The sequence below is a fragment of the Megascapheus bottae genome, chromosome 1 (genome assembly GCF_031878675.1).
Source record: "Megascapheus bottae isolate mThoBot1 chromosome 1, mThoBot2.hap1, whole genome shotgun sequence".
Lineage (NCBI taxonomy): Eukaryota > Metazoa > Chordata > Mammalia > Rodentia > Geomyidae > Megascapheus > Megascapheus bottae.
Genome location: NC_143509.1, coordinates 98,108,733 through 98,127,255, shown reverse-complemented (window position 1 = coordinate 98,127,255; position 18,523 = coordinate 98,108,733). Strand labels below are relative to the sequence as shown.

General features: G+C 39.9%; 1 protein-coding gene across 3 annotated transcripts in view; it reads left to right on the top strand.

Annotated features, from left to right (window-relative positions):
- The window catches only part of Cryzl1 (crystallin zeta like 1), a 35,578-nt gene that overhangs the window by 14,663 nt on the left and 2,392 nt on the right, over positions 1 to 18,523 (top strand). For 2 of the 3 annotated variants that reach the window (XM_090349023.1, XM_090349036.1), the window contains exons 4-11: positions 5 to 77; positions 2,857 to 2,901; positions 5,255 to 5,323; positions 9,578 to 9,711; positions 11,643 to 11,754; positions 14,328 to 14,426; positions 17,007 to 17,128; positions 17,904 to 18,009. In XM_090349023.1, the coding sequence (XP_090205149.1) occupies positions 5 to 77; positions 2,857 to 2,901; positions 5,255 to 5,323; positions 9,578 to 9,711; positions 11,643 to 11,754; positions 14,328 to 14,426; positions 17,007 to 17,128; positions 17,904 to 18,009 (760 nt within the window). The remainder of the gene's footprint in view (positions 1 to 4; positions 78 to 2,856; positions 2,902 to 5,254; positions 5,324 to 9,577; positions 9,712 to 11,642; positions 11,755 to 14,327; positions 14,427 to 17,006; positions 17,129 to 17,903; positions 18,010 to 18,523) is intronic. The other variant, XM_090349030.1, reaches the window with a different exon arrangement.

Sequence of the window (18,523 nt, the reverse complement as noted above, 5' to 3'; positions counted from 1 at the left end):
TTAGCTTCTAGCAGAAATGAAGCTGGAAAAGGATTTCTTTCCTGTTGGAAGAGAAGTTGCTGGAATTGTGTTAGATGGTAAGTTTACAGATACAAATATCTTTGAATTTTCTTTTGTTTTATTTGGCTTATTTATATGCACATACACATACACAGCTGGTGATCTTTCAATTGATCCATGCCTCCAATTCAACATTTTTTGGGGGGTGGGGAGGAGTCTGTCCTGGGGCTTGAATTCAGCTCCTGAGCACTGACCCTGAGCACTTTTGCTCAAGGCTAGCACTCTACCTCCCACTTCAGCTTTTTTGCTGGTTAGTTAGTAATAGAGTGTCTTGGCTTTTTCTGCCTTGGCTGGCTTTGAACTGTGATAATCAGATCTGAACATCTGGAATTAGAGATGTGAAACACTGGAGCCCAGTGACATCATATATTCTGTTACATAAAATTATATGTGCTTTCAAATATAAAGACAATAAAATATCCTTTTAATTTAATTTATAATTAAAGAACTTACTAGAATTCAGTAAATATTTAGAGTATGATATACTGGTAACCAAGTAGAATAATAGTATGACCAACATTTTCTCCTTCCCTCTCTGTCTGCTTTGTAATCCTGTGCATGAAGCCAAGGTTCAATTCCTCTGTACCACATACTCAGAAAAAGCCAGAAGTAGCGCTGTGGCTCAAGGGGCAGAGTGCTAGCCTTGAGCAAAAAGTGTCCAAGGACAGTGCCCGAGCCCTGAGTTCAAACCCCAGGACTGGCAAAAAAAATAAAAAATAAAAAAATAAAAAGCCTTTATGATCATCTTTTGTCTGTCATGGGAATTGAACTCTGGGCCTGGGTGTTGTCCCTGAGCTTTTCAGCTCAAGGCTACTGCCCTACCCCTTGAGCTACAATGCCGCTTTTGGTTTTCTGGTGATTAATTGGAGATAAGAGTCTCATGGACCTTTTAATGCCCAGGCTGGCTTTAAACCATGATCCTCAGATCTCAGCCTCCTGAGTAGCTAGGATTACAGGTATGAGACATAGCACCTGGCTTTGGGGATTTTTTTTTATGGTCAGGTGCCATAAAAAAAACCTTCAGTAAACCACTCAGAGAAAGCCAAAAGTGGCATTGTGGCTAAAGTAGTAGAATGCTAGCCTACCACTTATGTTTGATTTAATAAAGAGTTGTCTGACACTATAGCAGTAAGTAAAGTATTTGAGATAATTTGCTTCTAAATATACCTATTAATATTCAATAATAATTCATGATCAATCAGCATATGCTCTTACTATATACATGTATGGATAAGTGTTAATACAAGCGAGACTATATTTGGTCTTTATCTGTGGTTTTAATCTCTAATGAGTTTTTTTCTTAATATAATTTTTTGATTTAGCTAAATGATAATTTCATTTCCTCTCCTTTAATCTGCTTATTAGACTATTGAAAGTGAAAATAATACTTATTAGATGATCATTTAATCATTCATTTATTATACACTTAGTATAAACACTTAGTGAAATGTTTGGGATGTAAGTAAGACAAAGTCCCTGTCCTCAAAGAGTTAACTACAGAGCTGGGAGCTGGTGTCTTATGCTAGTAAACCTGGCTCAAGAGGCTGAGATCTGAGGATCACGGTTCAAAGCCAGCCCAGGCAGAAAAGCTACTAGATTCTTATCTCTAATTAATCATTTAAAAAGCCAGAAGTAGAGCTGTCCCTCAAGTGGTGAAGTGTTATCCCTGAGCAAAAAATACTCAGGGACAGCACCCAGATCCTGAATTCAAGCCCTAGGACCTGCACAAAAGAAATATATAAATAAATTAAAGACCGTGACTGGGCACCAGTGGCTCATGCTTGTAATCCTAGCTATTCAGGAGGATGAGATCTGGAGATTACAATTTGAAGCCAGCCCAGGCAGGGAAGTCTATGCGGCTCTCTCTTTTTTTTTTTTTTTTTTTTTTGCCAGTCCTGGGCTTGAGCTCAGGGCCTGAGCACTGTCCTTGGACTTTCTCAAGGATAGAGCTCTACCACTTGAGCCTCAGCACCACTTCCGACTTTTTTCTATGTATGTGGTACCGAGGAATTGAACCCGGGTCTTCATGCATGCTAGGCAAGCACTTTAACCACTAGGCCAAACTCCCGGCCCCTGCGGCTCTCTTTTTTTGGTCAGTTATGGTACTTGAACTGGGAGCCTCGGCATTGTCCTCAAACTCTTTTTTGCTCAAGGCTAGCACTCTGCCACTTTAAGCCACAGTGCAATTCCCAGTTTTCTATAGTTAACTGAAGAAAAGAGACTCACAGACTTTCCTGCCCAGGCTGGCCTTGAACTGTGACTCTTAGATCTCAGCCTCCTGAGTAGCTAGGATTACAGGCACAAGCCACCAGTGCCCAGCCATGAAATTCCCAATTCAGCTTTTTTGCTGGTTAGTTAGCAAACACCACAAAGCCAGGAATGGAGCTGTAGCTCAAGTGGGAGAACACTAACTTTGAGTGAAAAGACAAAGGGACAGTACCTGGACCCAAGCTCCAGCCATCCCCAATATTGGCCCACATGAATTTTAATTAACAATGAAATGTTAAGCATCATATAAGCTGTAGAATAAATTCTCTTCCTTTATTCGTAATCCACATAGTTGGCTAAATTGGCTTACAGCAACAGAGAGAAACACGTGACCCAGATTTTCTGTAGAAACCAAAGTATTCTATCCTACAGCCAGCCCTTCAAGAGCATCAGAATGTCCTAGAGGTCCTTGGCCATTTCTCTGAACAAATGTCTTTTTGTAAACCCATGGGGTCCTTTGATTTGTTAAACAAGAATAATATTTAGTCACATCATCATAATAACTATTAATTTTCTCTGCTTTTTTAGTTGGAAGCAAGGTATCATTCTTTCAGCCAGATGATGAAGTAGTTGGTAAGTTAATAGCTCACAGTTCACTTCAAGCCATTTCTTTTCCTTTGTAATTATTATAGCTCATTATGATCTTTATATAAAAATACCTTCTTGGACAAGGAGTTCCGATCTAGGGTGGAGGGACTACCTGTCACATGTGAGGTCCCATGTATAATCTCTGCTAGTGCAATCTCTGGCATTTGGAGTGTCTCTCAAATGTCCATTGAAAAAGAAAATTGGAGATTTGATCTTAATTAGCAGACTATTTAAAGCCTGCCAATATTTGGCTACTGTAGACAGAAAAATGACCAGAGTTGCTAAAACAGTGCTTTCCTGCCCTGTCTTCATTGTATAACCAATCTGGGGCTTCCTAGAACAAAGTCAAGTCACCCATCCCCTGCTTGGGGCGGGCTGGGTGACATGGCCATGTAAGCCGCTCTCTTCCCTCTCATCTGAATCCACAGAACTCCCCTGTTTCATGTAGGGAACTACAAGTCAGCTTGACTTTTTCTAATTCACAATTACTTTAACATTTTTACAAAATATCTATTTAAATCTAAGCCAAGGAAGTCACACAAACCAGGTGTGGTGGCTCACACCTGTAATCCTAGCTACTCAGGAGGCTGAGATCTAGGGATCCCGGTTCAAAGCCAGCCCAGGAAATTAAAGACCCTGAGACTCTTATCTCCAATTAATCTCTTAGAAAACAGGAAGTGGTGCTGTGGCTCCAGGGGTAGGGTGGTAGCCTTGAGCTGAAGAGCTCAGCGACAGCACCCAGGCCCAGAGTTCAAGCCCAATGACCCTCCTCCCCCCCCAAAAAAAACCTCCCAAGACATGAGAAAGGGTATCAATGTATGTGAAGTAATGCACCTTCTAGTGAATATAATGTAACCCTTCTATTAATCACAATAAAATATATGGAAAAAAGCACACAAATATATATATATATATATACATTACTTTTTTAAGTAGTTTTTGAAACTTCTGTATCTTCATGGAAATACTCATGTAAAATAGAAAATATTTGGCCTCCTGACATACTTGAAGCTGTTAAAGACAAAAATGCAAGACTTTATCCCAAAAATAAGTGAAGCAAAAACGGGACAGGTGCATGATTTGAGTGGTGGTTCAAACCTGAATTCAAACCCCAGTACCACAAGTACATAGATAGATACATCGATAGATTGATATATACATAGATTTATAGAAAGGTCCTCGTTTTGTTTTGTTGTTTTCTTGTATGCATACCAGTCCTGAGGCTTGAACTCGTGGCTGTCCCTGAACTTCTTTTGCTCAAGGCCAGCACTTCACCATTAGAACCACCCTGCCCTTTTGGTGTTTCTTTCAGTAGTTTATTGGGGTTAAAAGTCTCATGGACTTACTTACCTGGGCTGGCTTCAAACTGTGATCTTCAGATCTTAGCCTCCTCAGTAGCTGGGATTGCAGACCTGTACCACCAGCACTGTGCTTTTTCTTTCATTTTATTTTTCACTTTGTTTCACTTTGATTCAGATATTTTCTTGAAGAATTAATAAATGTCGGGGCCGGGAGTTTGGCCTAGTGGTTAAAGTGCTTGCCTAGCATGCATGAAGACCCTGGTTCGATTCCTCGGTACCACATACATAGAAAAAAGCCAGAAGTGGTGCTGAGGCTCAGGTGGTAGAGCTCTAGCCTTGAGAAAGTCCAAGGACAGTGCTCAGGCCCTGAGCTCAAGCCCAGGACTGGCAAAAAAAAAAAAAAAAAGAATTAATAAATGTCTTCCATTTTTCTTCCATGGAATTAGTTATACACAATATTACTTAAGTTTTTGTTTGCTTGTTTTTGGTAAGAGATCAGATATTAAGATATCTGAGGAACCAAGCAGACACTGGTGTCGCATGCCTGTAATCATAGCTACTTGGGAGGCTGTGATCTAAGGATTACTGTTTTATGCCAGCCCAGGCAAAAAGGTCAGTGAGACTCTTAACTCCAAAAACTACCAGAAAACTAAAAGTGGAATTGTGAAAAGTGAGTAGCTTAGGGGACAATGTAATTTTATTAAAAATATAGCAAGGTATGTTATGGAACCAAAATAAGGGAAAGGTAGCCATGTGTCAGGAATTGTAACCAGGTGCCCAAAATTTTTACCAGCTCTATAACATTGACTACTATCTTGGCTGTTCTAGAACATTGGATCTTGGCTGCAATTACATGGGGAATACAGGGTTCATACAAGAAAACATGCAGTTCCTTTCCTTGTTTCTGATGTCTCTCCCACACTTGTAATTACTACAACCTTTCTTATAATTTCACTGAATAAAGTCATCATAAATACATTTCATTAGAAATGAATTTATTTGGGAGGGTTTTGTTTTAAATTTGTTTTAATTTTTAGGAATTTTGCCCCTGGATTCTGAAGACCCGGGACTTTGTGAAGTTGTTAGAGTCCATGAGCATTACTTGGGTATGTGGCAGTGTCTTCTTTTTTCTCATTTGCTAGTCCTGGGGCTTTAACTCAGGGCCTGAGCACTCTCATTGAGCTTTTCTTAAGGCTAGCACTCTACCACTTGAGCCACAGCCACTTCTGGCTTTTATGTGTATGTAATACGAAGGAATCGAACCCAGGGCTTCATGCATGCTAGGTAAGCAAGCACTCTACCACTAGGCCACACTACCAGTTCAGCAGTTGTCTTTTGAAACCCATTTAAGTCTTTTTTCACTAATGTGTGGTATAACTACTTTCTAATCATTTACACAATAATTATTGGTTGGATCATATAATTATTTATAACTTTCATATTTAGACTAAAAAGAATACAGGTTTGAAACTTTGAAATTTTTTAGCTCTGATATTATATCATTAAAATTTTTTAATTAATTTATTTATTTAACTTAGATGCTGGGAATTGAACCCAGGACCTCAAACATACTGAAAAAGTACTCTACCATTGAACTCCATCCCCAGAGGTCTTGATAATTATCTGGAGGGTAAAAAAAACACGGTACAAAAAAAGTCAAGACAGTTCATGGAGAGTCTGAGACAGGAGAGAATTAAGAATGATTGTTTTTGATTTTTGTTCCTGTTTCTAGTATTTTTTGACTAGTGTTCATTTGTAATTTTTCATAGTAAAGCATATAACATTTAAATTTAAACATATATGTTCATAAATATACATACACAGAGACAAACTTCATGAACTGCAGTAAAACCATTCTTCACCACTTGAATACTATTAGAGAAACACAAGAATGCTTAGATGCCAGGTACAGTAGTATACTCTACTGTCTGCCTCTCACAACCAGCTACCCAGGGCTGACAAAGATCACCTGAACCCAAGAGTTCAAAGTCAGCCTGGGCAACATAAGAAGACCTTGTCAAAAATATATTTTTAAAGTCATTTAGAGATACCATTATACACCCTAAAATTGCTATTCTTACTGGACACCTATGGCTTACACCTATAATCCTAGTTTCTTAAGAGACTGAGATAGACACTTCAAAGCTAACACATGACAAAAGTCCATGACACTCTATTTCCAAAATGACCAGCAAAAATTTGGGCTGGAGGGATGGCCCATGTGGTAAAGTCCACCTGAGCAAGCAAGCTAAGTCACCATAAGGCCAGGAGTTCAAGCCCTGTTACCCAAGTAGGAGTGGGGTAGAGGCTATTCTAGACATTTAGGAAATAACCAAGACTATTGGAGTTTGGAACCAGAATGCAAGGAAGAAAACAAAAATACACAGCTGATAACATTATTGTTATCTTACTGAGAAATGAAGTATGGGGCCAGGAGTTTGGCCTAGTGGTAGAGTGCTTGCCTAGCATGCATGAAGACCCGGGTTCGATTCCTCGGCACCACATACATTGAAAACAGCCAGAAGTGGTGCTGTGGCTCAAGGTAGAGCTCTAGCCTTGAGAAAGTCCAAGAACAGTGCTCAGGCCCTGAGCTCAAGCCCAGGACTGGCAAAAAAAAAAAAAAAAAAGAAATGAAGTATGGTGCAGGTGACCTACACCTGTAATCCTAGCTACTCCAGAGGCTGAGATCTGAGGATTGCAGTTCAAAGCCAGCCCAGGCACGAAAGTCTGTGAGACACTTATCTCCAGTTAACCACCAAAAAACTGGAAGTGGTGCTGTGGCTTAAATGGTAAAGCACTAACCTTGAGCTGAAGAGCTCAGGGACAGCGCCCAAGCCCAGAGTTGAAGCCCTAAGACAGACAAAAAAAAAAAAAGGAAGAAAGAACAAGATGAGGGGAGTGGGAGGAGGAAGTGAAATGGGGACAAAAACACGAGAAGGGATATCAATGTGTGTGAAGAAATGCACCTTCTATCTGGTGAATATAATGTAACCCTTCTATTAATTACAATAAAAAAGGAAGAAAGAATAGAAAAAGAGAGAGGGAGGAAGAAAAAGGAAGAGGGGGAGGGGGAACTGTGGGATGTTCTTCCCATTTTCATTCCCTCTCCTCTGACATTTTCAGCTTGTATGCATCAATGCTCCATGTACCCACTAGATGGCACTAGTGTGCTGCCGAAACCCTGTGACTAGTACAGTTTACATCTTTATAGATATTAGAACAAACACTTGAAAGAACTGGTAAGGACAAAACACTATATTGTTTATTTTATTTTCATATTTGGGCCATATTGGAGTTTGAATTCAGGGCCTTCTTTTGCCAGGAAAGCACTTGACTCATCACTCCAACAAGTTGATTTTAGATAAGAAATAACTGCTGGTTCTACTCTGAAAACAGCATTCAATTTACATTAACAGAAGATAAAAATTAGTGAAGTGTATAGCTTAATGATGAGATATTTAGAACTTCTTAAACTGTGTATGAGTTCATCTATTTCCAAGTACAATGGAAAGCCACTGATGAATGTTATACAGCATCAGAATATAATTTTGGCTTTTCTTTGTTTTGTTTGTGCCAGTCCTGGGTTTTGAACTCAGGGCATGAGCATTATCCCTGAGTTTTCTTTGCACAAGGCTAGTGCTCAACCACTTGAGGCACAGTTTCATGTTTAGCTTTTTGGTGATTAATTGAAGGTAAGAATTTCACAGACTTTCTGGCCTGGACAAGCACCCACCTCTTACCTCTGGTGCTAAATAGCTAGGACTACAAGTATGAGCAACCAGCACTGAGCCTCTTTTGATTTTTTGAGATAGTCTTGCTATGTAGCCCTGGCTGTACCCTCAGTACAGCCTGTGTAGGAAGTACAGCCATGTACAACTCCTCACTTACATGTTCAGTATCATTCTGATATGTCTTTTTCTTAACACTGCTGAAGTGACTGATGAGTCACCTGGTTGAAACATAAATTGGATATCCATAATCCACAATCCAGAAATGATTAAGCTTGATGATATCAAAGTTGGCCAAGTATGCTTTGCAAGCTCAGAAGGAAGTAGGTATGTCAAAGGTAGCATCCCCCAGGACCTGGAATGATTTTCTCTAGTGAAAACCATGCATGTGCTAAAGTATCCTTTACATAAGAGCATTCTTTTTTTTGTTGTTGTTGGTCATGGGGCTTGAACTCTGGGCCTGTGCGCTGTCCCTGAGCTCTTCAGCTCAAGGCTACCAGTCTACCCCATTGAGCCACAGCACCACTTCCTGTTTTCTTGTGGTTATTAGAGATAAGAGTCTCATGGACTTTAGTGCCTGTGCTGGCTTTGAACCTAATCCTCAGATCTTAGCCTCCTGAATAGCTAGGATTACAGGCATGAGCCACTGCACCTGGCAAGAGCATTCTTAATAGCACTGTAACTACTAGAAACTGAGACAATTCCTGTTGATAAGCCAGAGAATGGATAACCAAACAAAGGTGTTTCCATGTAGTGCAATACCATAAAACCACACAAATGAATGCAACCTCTCTAATAAAGACACAAAACGAATGTGTCTTTAAAACATAATGTGAAACATAAGGGGCACAGTAGAAATAGTTGCGTAGAATGTGTTTCCATTCAGACAAAGTTCCAAATCAGGCAAAAGTAATTGATACTATTTAGAAATGATACCATGTGACACCATATGAAAAGTGGTTACTTGTCTATTTGCTTTACATTTATCTATACCGTTGTGTTTTATATCTACTTGTGTACGTGTGTCTCTTTTTATCTTAAAGGGGTTTGACATGGATGCTTACATCCCTTTAAAGCATGCCTGTAATCTCAGAACTCAGGAGGCTGAGGCAAAAGGCTCACAAGTTGAAGGCCAATTTGTATTGAGTAGCAAGTTCAAGACTAGCCTGAGCTAGCAAGACCTTAGCTGTATCTGGCTTTTGGTTTCAACAAACAAAAACAGATTTCTATTCTAAAATAGTCTCAAAAAGAAAGAAAAGAGGCGGGGGGCTGGAAGTTTGGCCTAGTGGTAGAGTGCTTGCCTGCACAAAGATCCAGGTTCGATTCCTCGGTACCACATACATAGAAAAAAGCTAGAAATGGTGCTGAGGCTCAAGTGGTAGAGCTCTAGCCTTGAGAAAGTCCAAGGACAGTGCTCAGGCCCTAAGCTCAAGCCCAGGACTGGCAAAAAAAAAAAAGGAAAGAAAAAAAGCAAGTAAGAAAAGAGAGAACTATTATTTAGTTGACTGATGAGGGGAGTAGGGTCTTAGGCCAGATCATGGTCCACAGTGATAGACATGCAGAGAACTAGGTCGAGGAGGCAATATTAATACACCTTTCTAAGAAATTCTCTTCTCTTGTTCTTTGTGACAGTCCATAAACCAGAGAAGGTTACATGGACAGAAGCAGCTGGGACCATTCGGGATGGAGTACGAGCCTATACAGCCCTACATTATCTTTCTCATCTCTCTCCTGGAAAATCAGTACTGATAATGGATGGAACAAGTGTAGGTGCCATGGTTTTGTGAAAAAGATAACTCAATGTACAGTAAATTTAGTGTATACAGAAATAACCAGCCATGTGCTAGTAGACTTACTTGCCAATAGATTCCTAATTTATTTCCCAACCTCCCATTTTGTTCTCATAAACATAGATTTCATCAACAGGTGGTAGAAGTCAGACTTAGGATGAGTGGTTTCTAATCCTTTTGAATCTATCAATAGAATAAATAGCAGAAAAATCTTTTTTGTTATTAGAATGCTGAGGATCAACCTAAGCCTTTGTGTATCCTAGGCAAGCACTCTTACCACTGAGCTTTGACCAAAGCCCAGCCATTGTAATCATTTCTTTTATAAAGCCAGAACTAATGCATGAGTCTTTAAAAGTCACACTCTAGATCTCCCTTCTAGTTTTTGAACCTATTCCTCACTAACATGTAGGTTAATAAAGTTGCACCTTTTAAGTTTTTCATATGCAAGGTTAAAATGTATTAATTGAAAATATTATCATCAAAAATTTGCTAGCAACTCTAAAGAACACATAACATAAGGCCAGATGTGGTGCGTGCCTGTGATCTCAGGTGACAGACATTGGAAGGCTTGCAGTTTGAAGCCAGGTGAAGAAAAATATTGGTGAGCCAGGCACCAGTGGCTCACACTTGTAATCTTAGCTATTCTGGAGTCTGAGATCTGAGGATCACAGTTCAGAGCCAGTCTGGGCACAAAAGTCTATGAGACTCATCTCAAATTAACCACCAGAAACTGGAAGTAGTGCTGTGGCCCAAAGAGTAGCGCTGTAGCCTTGAGCTGAAGAGTCAGGGACAGCTCCCAGTGCCAGAGTTCAAGTCCCGTGACCAACCAAAAAAAAAAAAAAGAAAAATATTAGTGAGACCTCATCTTAATAAGCAAGCTGTGCATGAGTGGTACATATTAGTGGTCCAGCTACATAGAAAATATACATAGTTTAAGGCCAGACTTGTGCTCAGATTAAAAACCACTGCCTCCATTAAGATGGAATCTTTCAGACGTTTCTGCCCAGGCTGACCTAGAATTAGTATCTTCCCACCCTCAGCTTCCCACATTGCTTATGAGGACAGGTAGTCAGGCACTGATGGCTCATGCCTGTAATCTTAGCTACTCAAGAGGCTCAGATCTGAGGCTCAAGATTCAAAGCCAGTCTAGGCAGGAAAGTCTATGTGATTCTTACCACCAGAAAACTGGAAGTGGTGCTGCTCAAAACAGCAGAGCACTAGCCTTGAGCAAAGAGAGTTTGTGGATAGCACCCAAGCCCTGAGTTTAAGCCTCTCAACCAACAACAACAACAAAAGAGTCTACATCTGAGCCATTGAACCCAGCTATGGATTGAGAAGAGATCTCTCATGCTTTTCTGCCACGCTGGCCCAGAACCATAATCCTCCCATTCTCAGCTTCCCAGGTGGCTAAGATTCCAGGTGAGCTGTTAGTGCCTGGCAGCCCTGAGCTCTTGAAGAGCTTTGGTCTTCAGTGAGAAAGCCCTAGAGTCCCATAGCTTAGACCATCATTCTGACAGGGCTCTTCTAGGCCCATATTCCTCTTTCCATGGCCCTGTTTCAAAGGGCCCACATGCTTGAAATGATGTACTGTAGTAGAGTAGAGCATGTGGAACATGGAGATGCCAGTCCTGGGCTTGAGCGCAGGGCTTGAGCATTGTCCTTGGACTTTCTCAAGGCTAAAGCTCTACCACTTGAGCCTCAGCACCACTTCCAGCTTTTTTCTACATGTGGTACCAAGGAATCGAACCCGGGTCTTCATGCATGCTAGGCAAGCACTTTAACCACTAGGCCAAACTCCCGGCCCCTAACATGATACTTTTAATGCATTATTGCAGTCTATAAAATAAATGAGACAGGGCCTTTGCCCTCTATCAATCTGTTAACTTATTGTATATGTTTTGACATAGACATTTGGCACCATAGCAATTCAGTTAGCACACCACAGAGGAGCCAAGGTGATTTCAACTGCATGCAGCTTAGAAGAAAAGCAGAGCCTTGAAAGACTTAGACCTTCTGTAGGTGAGTAACATCACTCATCAGGGTGGGGGGTGGGGGGGGAGGGAAACGGGTACCAAGACATGTGAAAGGGTATCAATGTATGTGAATTAATGCACCTTCTATCTGGCAAATATCATGTAACCCTTTTACTAATTACAATAAAAAAAAATGAAAAAAAAAATCACTCATCACTGACTTGCAACAGGGAAAATGATAGCAAAAGCCATACTGGTAACCCAGGCAGGGTAGTGCATACTAGTAATCCCAGAACTTGGGAGGTTGAGACAGGAGCATCACGAGTTCAAGGCCAGCTTAGACTACTACATAGTAAGATCTTATCTTAAAACAAACAAACAAACTGCACTAAAAGTCTAGGCACCAGTGACACACACCTGTAATCCCAGCTACTCAGGAGGCTGATATGAGAATCATCATTCAAAGCCAGGCTGGGCAGTAAAGTTTGTAAGAATCTGATTAACCACCAAAAAGCTACAGTAGAACTGTAGTCAAGTGGGAGAATACTAGCCTTGATGAGAAAAAGCTCCGGGACAGCACCTAGGCCCCGAGTTCAAGCCCCAAAATTGGCACATGCACACACACACACACTCATTGCACTAGTAAAACTGCACACAATCCCAAATGAAAGTCAGTTTTAAAATGTACTTTGAAGGACTAGAAATGTACTTCAGTGGTAGAGTGCTTGTCTAACATGCATGAAGCCCTAGGTTAATTCCTCACTACCCCATAAACAAACAAATAAAACAGAAGTGGTGCTGTGGCTCAAGTGGTAGAGTGCCAGCTGAGATCAAACACAAGCCCCAATGCGGGTGGGGTTGTGACAAATGGAAGGAAATGAGTACAGGGGTCTGGAGAAGAAGGACAAGAAAAGGAAGAAGAGCTCTGAAAATAGAACGGAGGAAGCTATGGGCACCTGTGGTTCATGCTTGTCACCCTAGCTACTCGGAAGACTAAAAGCTGAGGATTGTGGTTCAAAGCCAGCCGGGGCAAGAAAGTCTGTGGGCCTCTCCTCTCATCTCCAATAAATTACATAGAAAAAGTTGGAAGTTGTGCTGTGTCTCAAGCAGTAGAGTGAAGCCTTGAGCATAATAAGGTTCAGGGACAGTGTCCAGGCCCTGAGATCAAGCCGCAGGACTGGCAAAAAAAAAAAACAGAATGGAAGACTGGGGTATACCCCAGTGGTAGAACACTGGGCCTTAGCATGCAGGAGGCCCTGGTTGAATCAGCCAGCAAAAAAGAGAGGTATAGGAATGAAAGACAATGAGATTGAGAAAAGGAAAGAGCCAAAATGGTACTGTTGAAAGGGAAGGTTCTTACTGGTTAATTCTGCCCTATTCTAGCTTCAGCCCTCCTATTTTTGTGTCTTAAAACTTGCCCCCATTCCTGAGCACACTGTACCTCTAATCCATACTACCTCTGGCAGGAATTGTCTTCAGTGAGCAATTATAAAATAAATATACTTTCATGTGCTAGTTCAAATTTTGAGGCTTTCTATTAACACTGAAGAGATTAGGAAATAATGCCTTTGCATTGTATATGTGAGACCCTAGATTCAATCCCCAATGCATCAGAAAAAAATGTGATTGTGTGTGTACAAATATACAAATATAATCAAAGCAACAAAATAAAATTAGCTTAACTTTCACTAATTGTGCTGAACAAATATCCTTACATTCAAGACTTACCTCCATTTTTAGCTGAACATAGAGACTCACACCTGTAATCCTGGCTATTCAGGAGGCTGAGATCTGAGATCAAAGTTCAAAGCCATCCCAGGCACAAAAGGACCTGAGACTCTTATCTCCAATTAACTTCTAGAAAAATGGGAAGTGGGACTTGGCTCAGGAGTAGGATGGTAGCTTTGAGCTTCGGAGCTCAGGGACAATGCCCAGGCCCAGGGATTGGGGTAGCTTTAAGCTGAAGAGCTCAAGGACAGCGCCCAGGCCCCATGGCCCACAAAAAAAAAAACAAACTTATCTCCATTTCTGGAGAACTAGGGGGGATTTCTGAATTGAGAAAGATACAGTAGCTTCTAGTAGATGTGTTCTTTATTACACAAATGTATTTTATAGATTTTGCATATTTTTTAGCATTCACTTGGATAAATATTATTTTTATAGGACCAGAGGCACTGAGGCAGAGGCATTGTACCTTTGTGTTCCTCTCCTAAGAGGATCCTCCTAGCTTCACACACTATTTATACACACTTTAGAAACAGTTTGACCTTCTATTGTCATGTCGTAACATTGTTTTTCAAATTCTCAGTTCTGGTGACATATCCTATAATCAGAAAGTAGTAATCTGTTTACAGACCAGCTTGGACCACTTTACACACTAAAAGATTGCAATGTTTTTAATTGAATAACCTCCCCCTCTCCATTTAGAGTAATCCTTATCAATATTGGACTTGCTGAGAAAAAGTTATTAGAATTGGATCTTTCTCTTTAAAATAACTGTTTGAACTCTTCATTCATTTCAGAGAACAGACATATGTGCTTTTCCTTTTTTCTAATGTAATTTGTTTGTACTGATCACTTAGAGAACAGTACAGTTACCTGATTTCCTGTCCTTTACAGCCCGTGTGATTGATGTTTCTAATGGGAAAGTCCACATTGCTGAAAGCTGTTTGGAAGAAACAGGTGGCCTGGGGGTAGATATTGTCCTGGATGCTGGAGGTAGGTACCAATGAAATCCATAGCCTGTGCAAGTCTTTTTTGTTCTTTTCATTGTAAAATGTCATTTAAGGAAAACATAATTCAAATTGCAAAATAAAAAACATGTTCTGTGGCATCAGGAAAACATTATAATCCTATGTCCCACTAAAAATCATAAGAGGCACTACATGCTTTTGGAAAAAGAGTTAACAGAAGCACTGTGATTGTTAAATTATCACCAAATCATGATAAGAGGGTGGCAAGGTTACTGTTTCTTATCACATGGAACTTGCAACATAATGCTAATGTAATTAAGTATATATCTGATGCAGAGAATTGCTTTTATGTCTTGGCCTTTAAGAGAACCATTACTCATCTCCAAATACTCCAATCCTAACACAACACTTCAAGAAAAAGTATGTTCTCAAAAAATACTGTTTTGAAATGTTCCTTTAATTTATTATTATTTATTTATTTTGCCAGTCCTGGGCTTGAGCTCAGGGCCCGAGCACTGTCTTTGGACTTTCTCAAAGCTAGAGCTCTACCACTTGAGCCACAGCACCACTTCCGACCCAGTAATCGAACCTGGGTCTTCATGCATGCTAGGCAAAAACTCTACCACTAGGCCAAACTCCTGGCCCGAAATGTTCCTTTTATAATTAATGTAGTCAATTCTTAGCGATTCTTCTGTTATAATTATTTTGCAATTATGTTCAAGAACATTAGAAATCAAATTTTAGGACTTCTCCACTTATGTAATTTAATTTCAGAGAAAAAATATAACTAGGTAATTAATTTGCTAATGCCTGTTTAAGGGGCTTTTAATTAGAGACATCTTAACGTTATCCCCCAGTCATCATTGTCCCTTGAAGAAAGACCATACTTGCCTTTTAAAAATACATAGGCAGGGCTAGGAGCGTAGACTAGTGGTAAAGTGCTCGCCTAACATGCACAAAGCCCTGGATTTGATTTCTCAGTACCACAGACACAGAAAAAGCCTGAAGTGGCACTGTGGCTCAAGTAGTAGAGAGCTATCCTTGAGCAAAAAGTGTCCAAAGACAGTGCCCACGCATCGAGTTCAAGACCCAGGACTGCCAAAAACAAAACAAACAGCAACAAAAACCCACATAAGCACTGAAGTTGAACTAACCTGTGACAAATCTGTCTCAGAATCCTATGTACCTGAGATGCCTACTTGGCCCCAGATCTTTGCTCTGTGTGGCTGCTCTCTACTGGATGACTGACTTCTAAGCTACATTAGAAAACAAAAGAGTTTTTCCTCTTTTTCTTGATAAATTTCACTCATACTGCTTAACACCTAATCTGTACATAGTGAAGTAGCACAGTCCAAAAGCCTGATATGGTAGCCCACAAAGCACTTCTATTTATACTTGGTTATAATACAACTGTGGTCATTGTGTGTGTGTGTTTTTTATAGCCACTGTTTTCCAAGATTTAAAATTAGCTCAAAGAAAAAAACAGTGGAAATGAGAACGAAAACATTGATAGCATATTTTTTAATGTACACTTTAATAGTTAGGTCAACTTATGGCTCAGTTGGACCTGTAAATCTTTAATCAGAAAGCTACCTCATTTCATTGTGTTAAGCTTTCATTGTTGCAATTATCATTATGACAATTACATATTACGGTATCTTTCTTGGTTTCCAAATGAAAATTGACTTGTTTTTTATTTCATTATAAATAAAATTATTAGGATGCAAAAAGTAGAGTTAAAGTGTTAAAATACACTGTTGCTTTCTCCTAAGGAAAAATACTTTTTTTGTGTGCTGGTTCTGGGCCTTGACCTGTGGACCTGGCTACTGTCCAGGAGCTTCTTTATGATAAAAGCAAGGGCTCTACCGCTTGAGCCACAAAACCACTTCTTTTTTTTTTTGAGTAGTTTGTTAGAGATAAGAGTCTTATGAGCTATTCATGTTTTGGAATTTCATTTATTATATGGTGTATATATTTTTTAAAAAAGTCTAATGGACTAACCTGCCTGAGATGGCAAACCAAGATCCTCAGATCTCAACCTCCTGAGTAGCTAGGATTATAGAAATGAGCCATCAGCACCCAGCTAAAGTGAGTTCACTTTTTATTTATGTAAGTGGTGCCTCACACCTGTAATCCTTGCTACTCAGGAGGCTGAGATCTGAGGATGGAAGTTCAAAGCCAGCCCAGGCAAAGAAGTCCATGAGACTCTTATCTCCAGTTAACCACCAAAAAAGCGGAAGTGGTGCTGTGGCTCAAGTGGCAGAGCACTAGCCTTTAGCTGAAGAGCTCAGGGACAACACCCAGGCTCCATGACTGACAAAAAAACAAATGAACGAACAAGTTATTTTTTTTTTTTTTTTTTTGCCAGTCCTGGGCTTGAGCTCAGGGCCTGAGCACTGTCCTTGGACTTTCTCAAGGCTAGAGCTCTACCACTTGAGCCTCAGCACCACTTCTGGCTTTCTTCTATGTATGTGGTACCGAGGAATCGAACCCGGGTCTTCATGCATGCTAGGCAAGCACTTTAACCACTAGGCCAAACTCCCGGCCCCGAACAAGTTATTAAACTGGTATTTTTCTCTCTCTTTTTCAACTGCTCACTTAAAAGTGAGGTTATATAGTAAAGATGATGAGCCACCTATGAAATTACAACTTCTGCCACATAAACATGATATCATCACACTTCTTGGTGTTGGAGGCCATTGGATAACAACAGAAGAAAACCTTCAGGTATTATCAAAAGCAATACAACAAGAACAATATAAATTCTGAATTGTATTCTATGTTTAGGGAATGTAGCTTCTTTTTAATGTTAATTAAGTGCTGGCCAAAATGTTAAAATACCGGCTGGTGGTGAGTTCATTTAGTTTGAATGAACTATAAGGAGAATTTTTTAGTGATTTGGAAGTCATGGCTTCTAAGATGTAAAACTTTTTCTTTAAAATGTTTAAATTGTATTTCAAATACCATTGTAATATAACACAAAGATTAGACATTATAATAGTTTTTTGTTATTCAAATTGGCACTACAAATAACTTATCTACTGAACATAGATTGGTTACCTCCTAAGTTTGTTTGACTGTATTCTAATTAAATATTTATTATATCATGGTTTATATACAAATATCACAAATGCCAGGGTTGACTTTTCAGTGTGTTTGTAATGTATTCGTGAAGCATATGTATTCATGAAGATGACTAGTAGTTACCAAAACTCAAATACCAAAGCCCCTCAAGCAGGCATCTCCTCACTGACATTCTAGACTGGCCTGCATCTGCCCTGTACTTAGCACCTAGCTAGTTCAACATTTTGGATCGGGACATAGACAAGAAAACATTGTAGTTTGTATAAGATTGTTATTAAAGTGTGTGAGTGTCTGTGTGTGGGGGAGTGTATGATTTCAACACTATTTAATCTGTCTAGAAGTTTTTTCTGACTCAAGGTACCAATCAATGTTTCATTGTTAAACTCACAGTGATTTGTCTTTGTGTATTTCATTACAGTTGGATCCTCCAGATAGCCACTGCCTCTTCCTCAAGGGAGCAACGGTGGCATTCCTTAATGATGAAGTTTGGAATCTGTCAAATATACAGCAAGGAAAATATCTATATATCCTTTTTTCTACTGACTTGAGTTTCTGGCTTGAAATGTACCTAGGATTCCTAAATTCATTCATTATGATAAGAAATCGCAATTAGCTATTACGTTTCCTTTAATATATTTAAAATTACTTCCCAAGTATTTGGATTTTTTGCATGTTTGTTTTGTTTTGCTTTTTCCAGTCCTGTGGCTTAAATTCAGGGCCTGAGTCCTTGGACTTTCTCAAGGCTAGAGCTCTACCACTTGAGCCACTGCACCACTTCCAGCTTGTTTCTGTGTATGTGGTAGTGAGGAATGGAACCTGGGTCTTTGTACATGCTAGGCAAACACACTACCACTAGGCCAAACTCCTGGCACCCCAAGTACTTGTTTTAACGTTAAAAGAACTCTACAGGATATTAGTACTGCTATCATCTCTGCCTCACAAATGAAAACAACAAAGCATAGGGAACCAGAACCAGATCTCTTGATCTATGTAAAGATGCTGTTAACCTACTTGACAGTCCCTAAGTCCAGAGTGGAA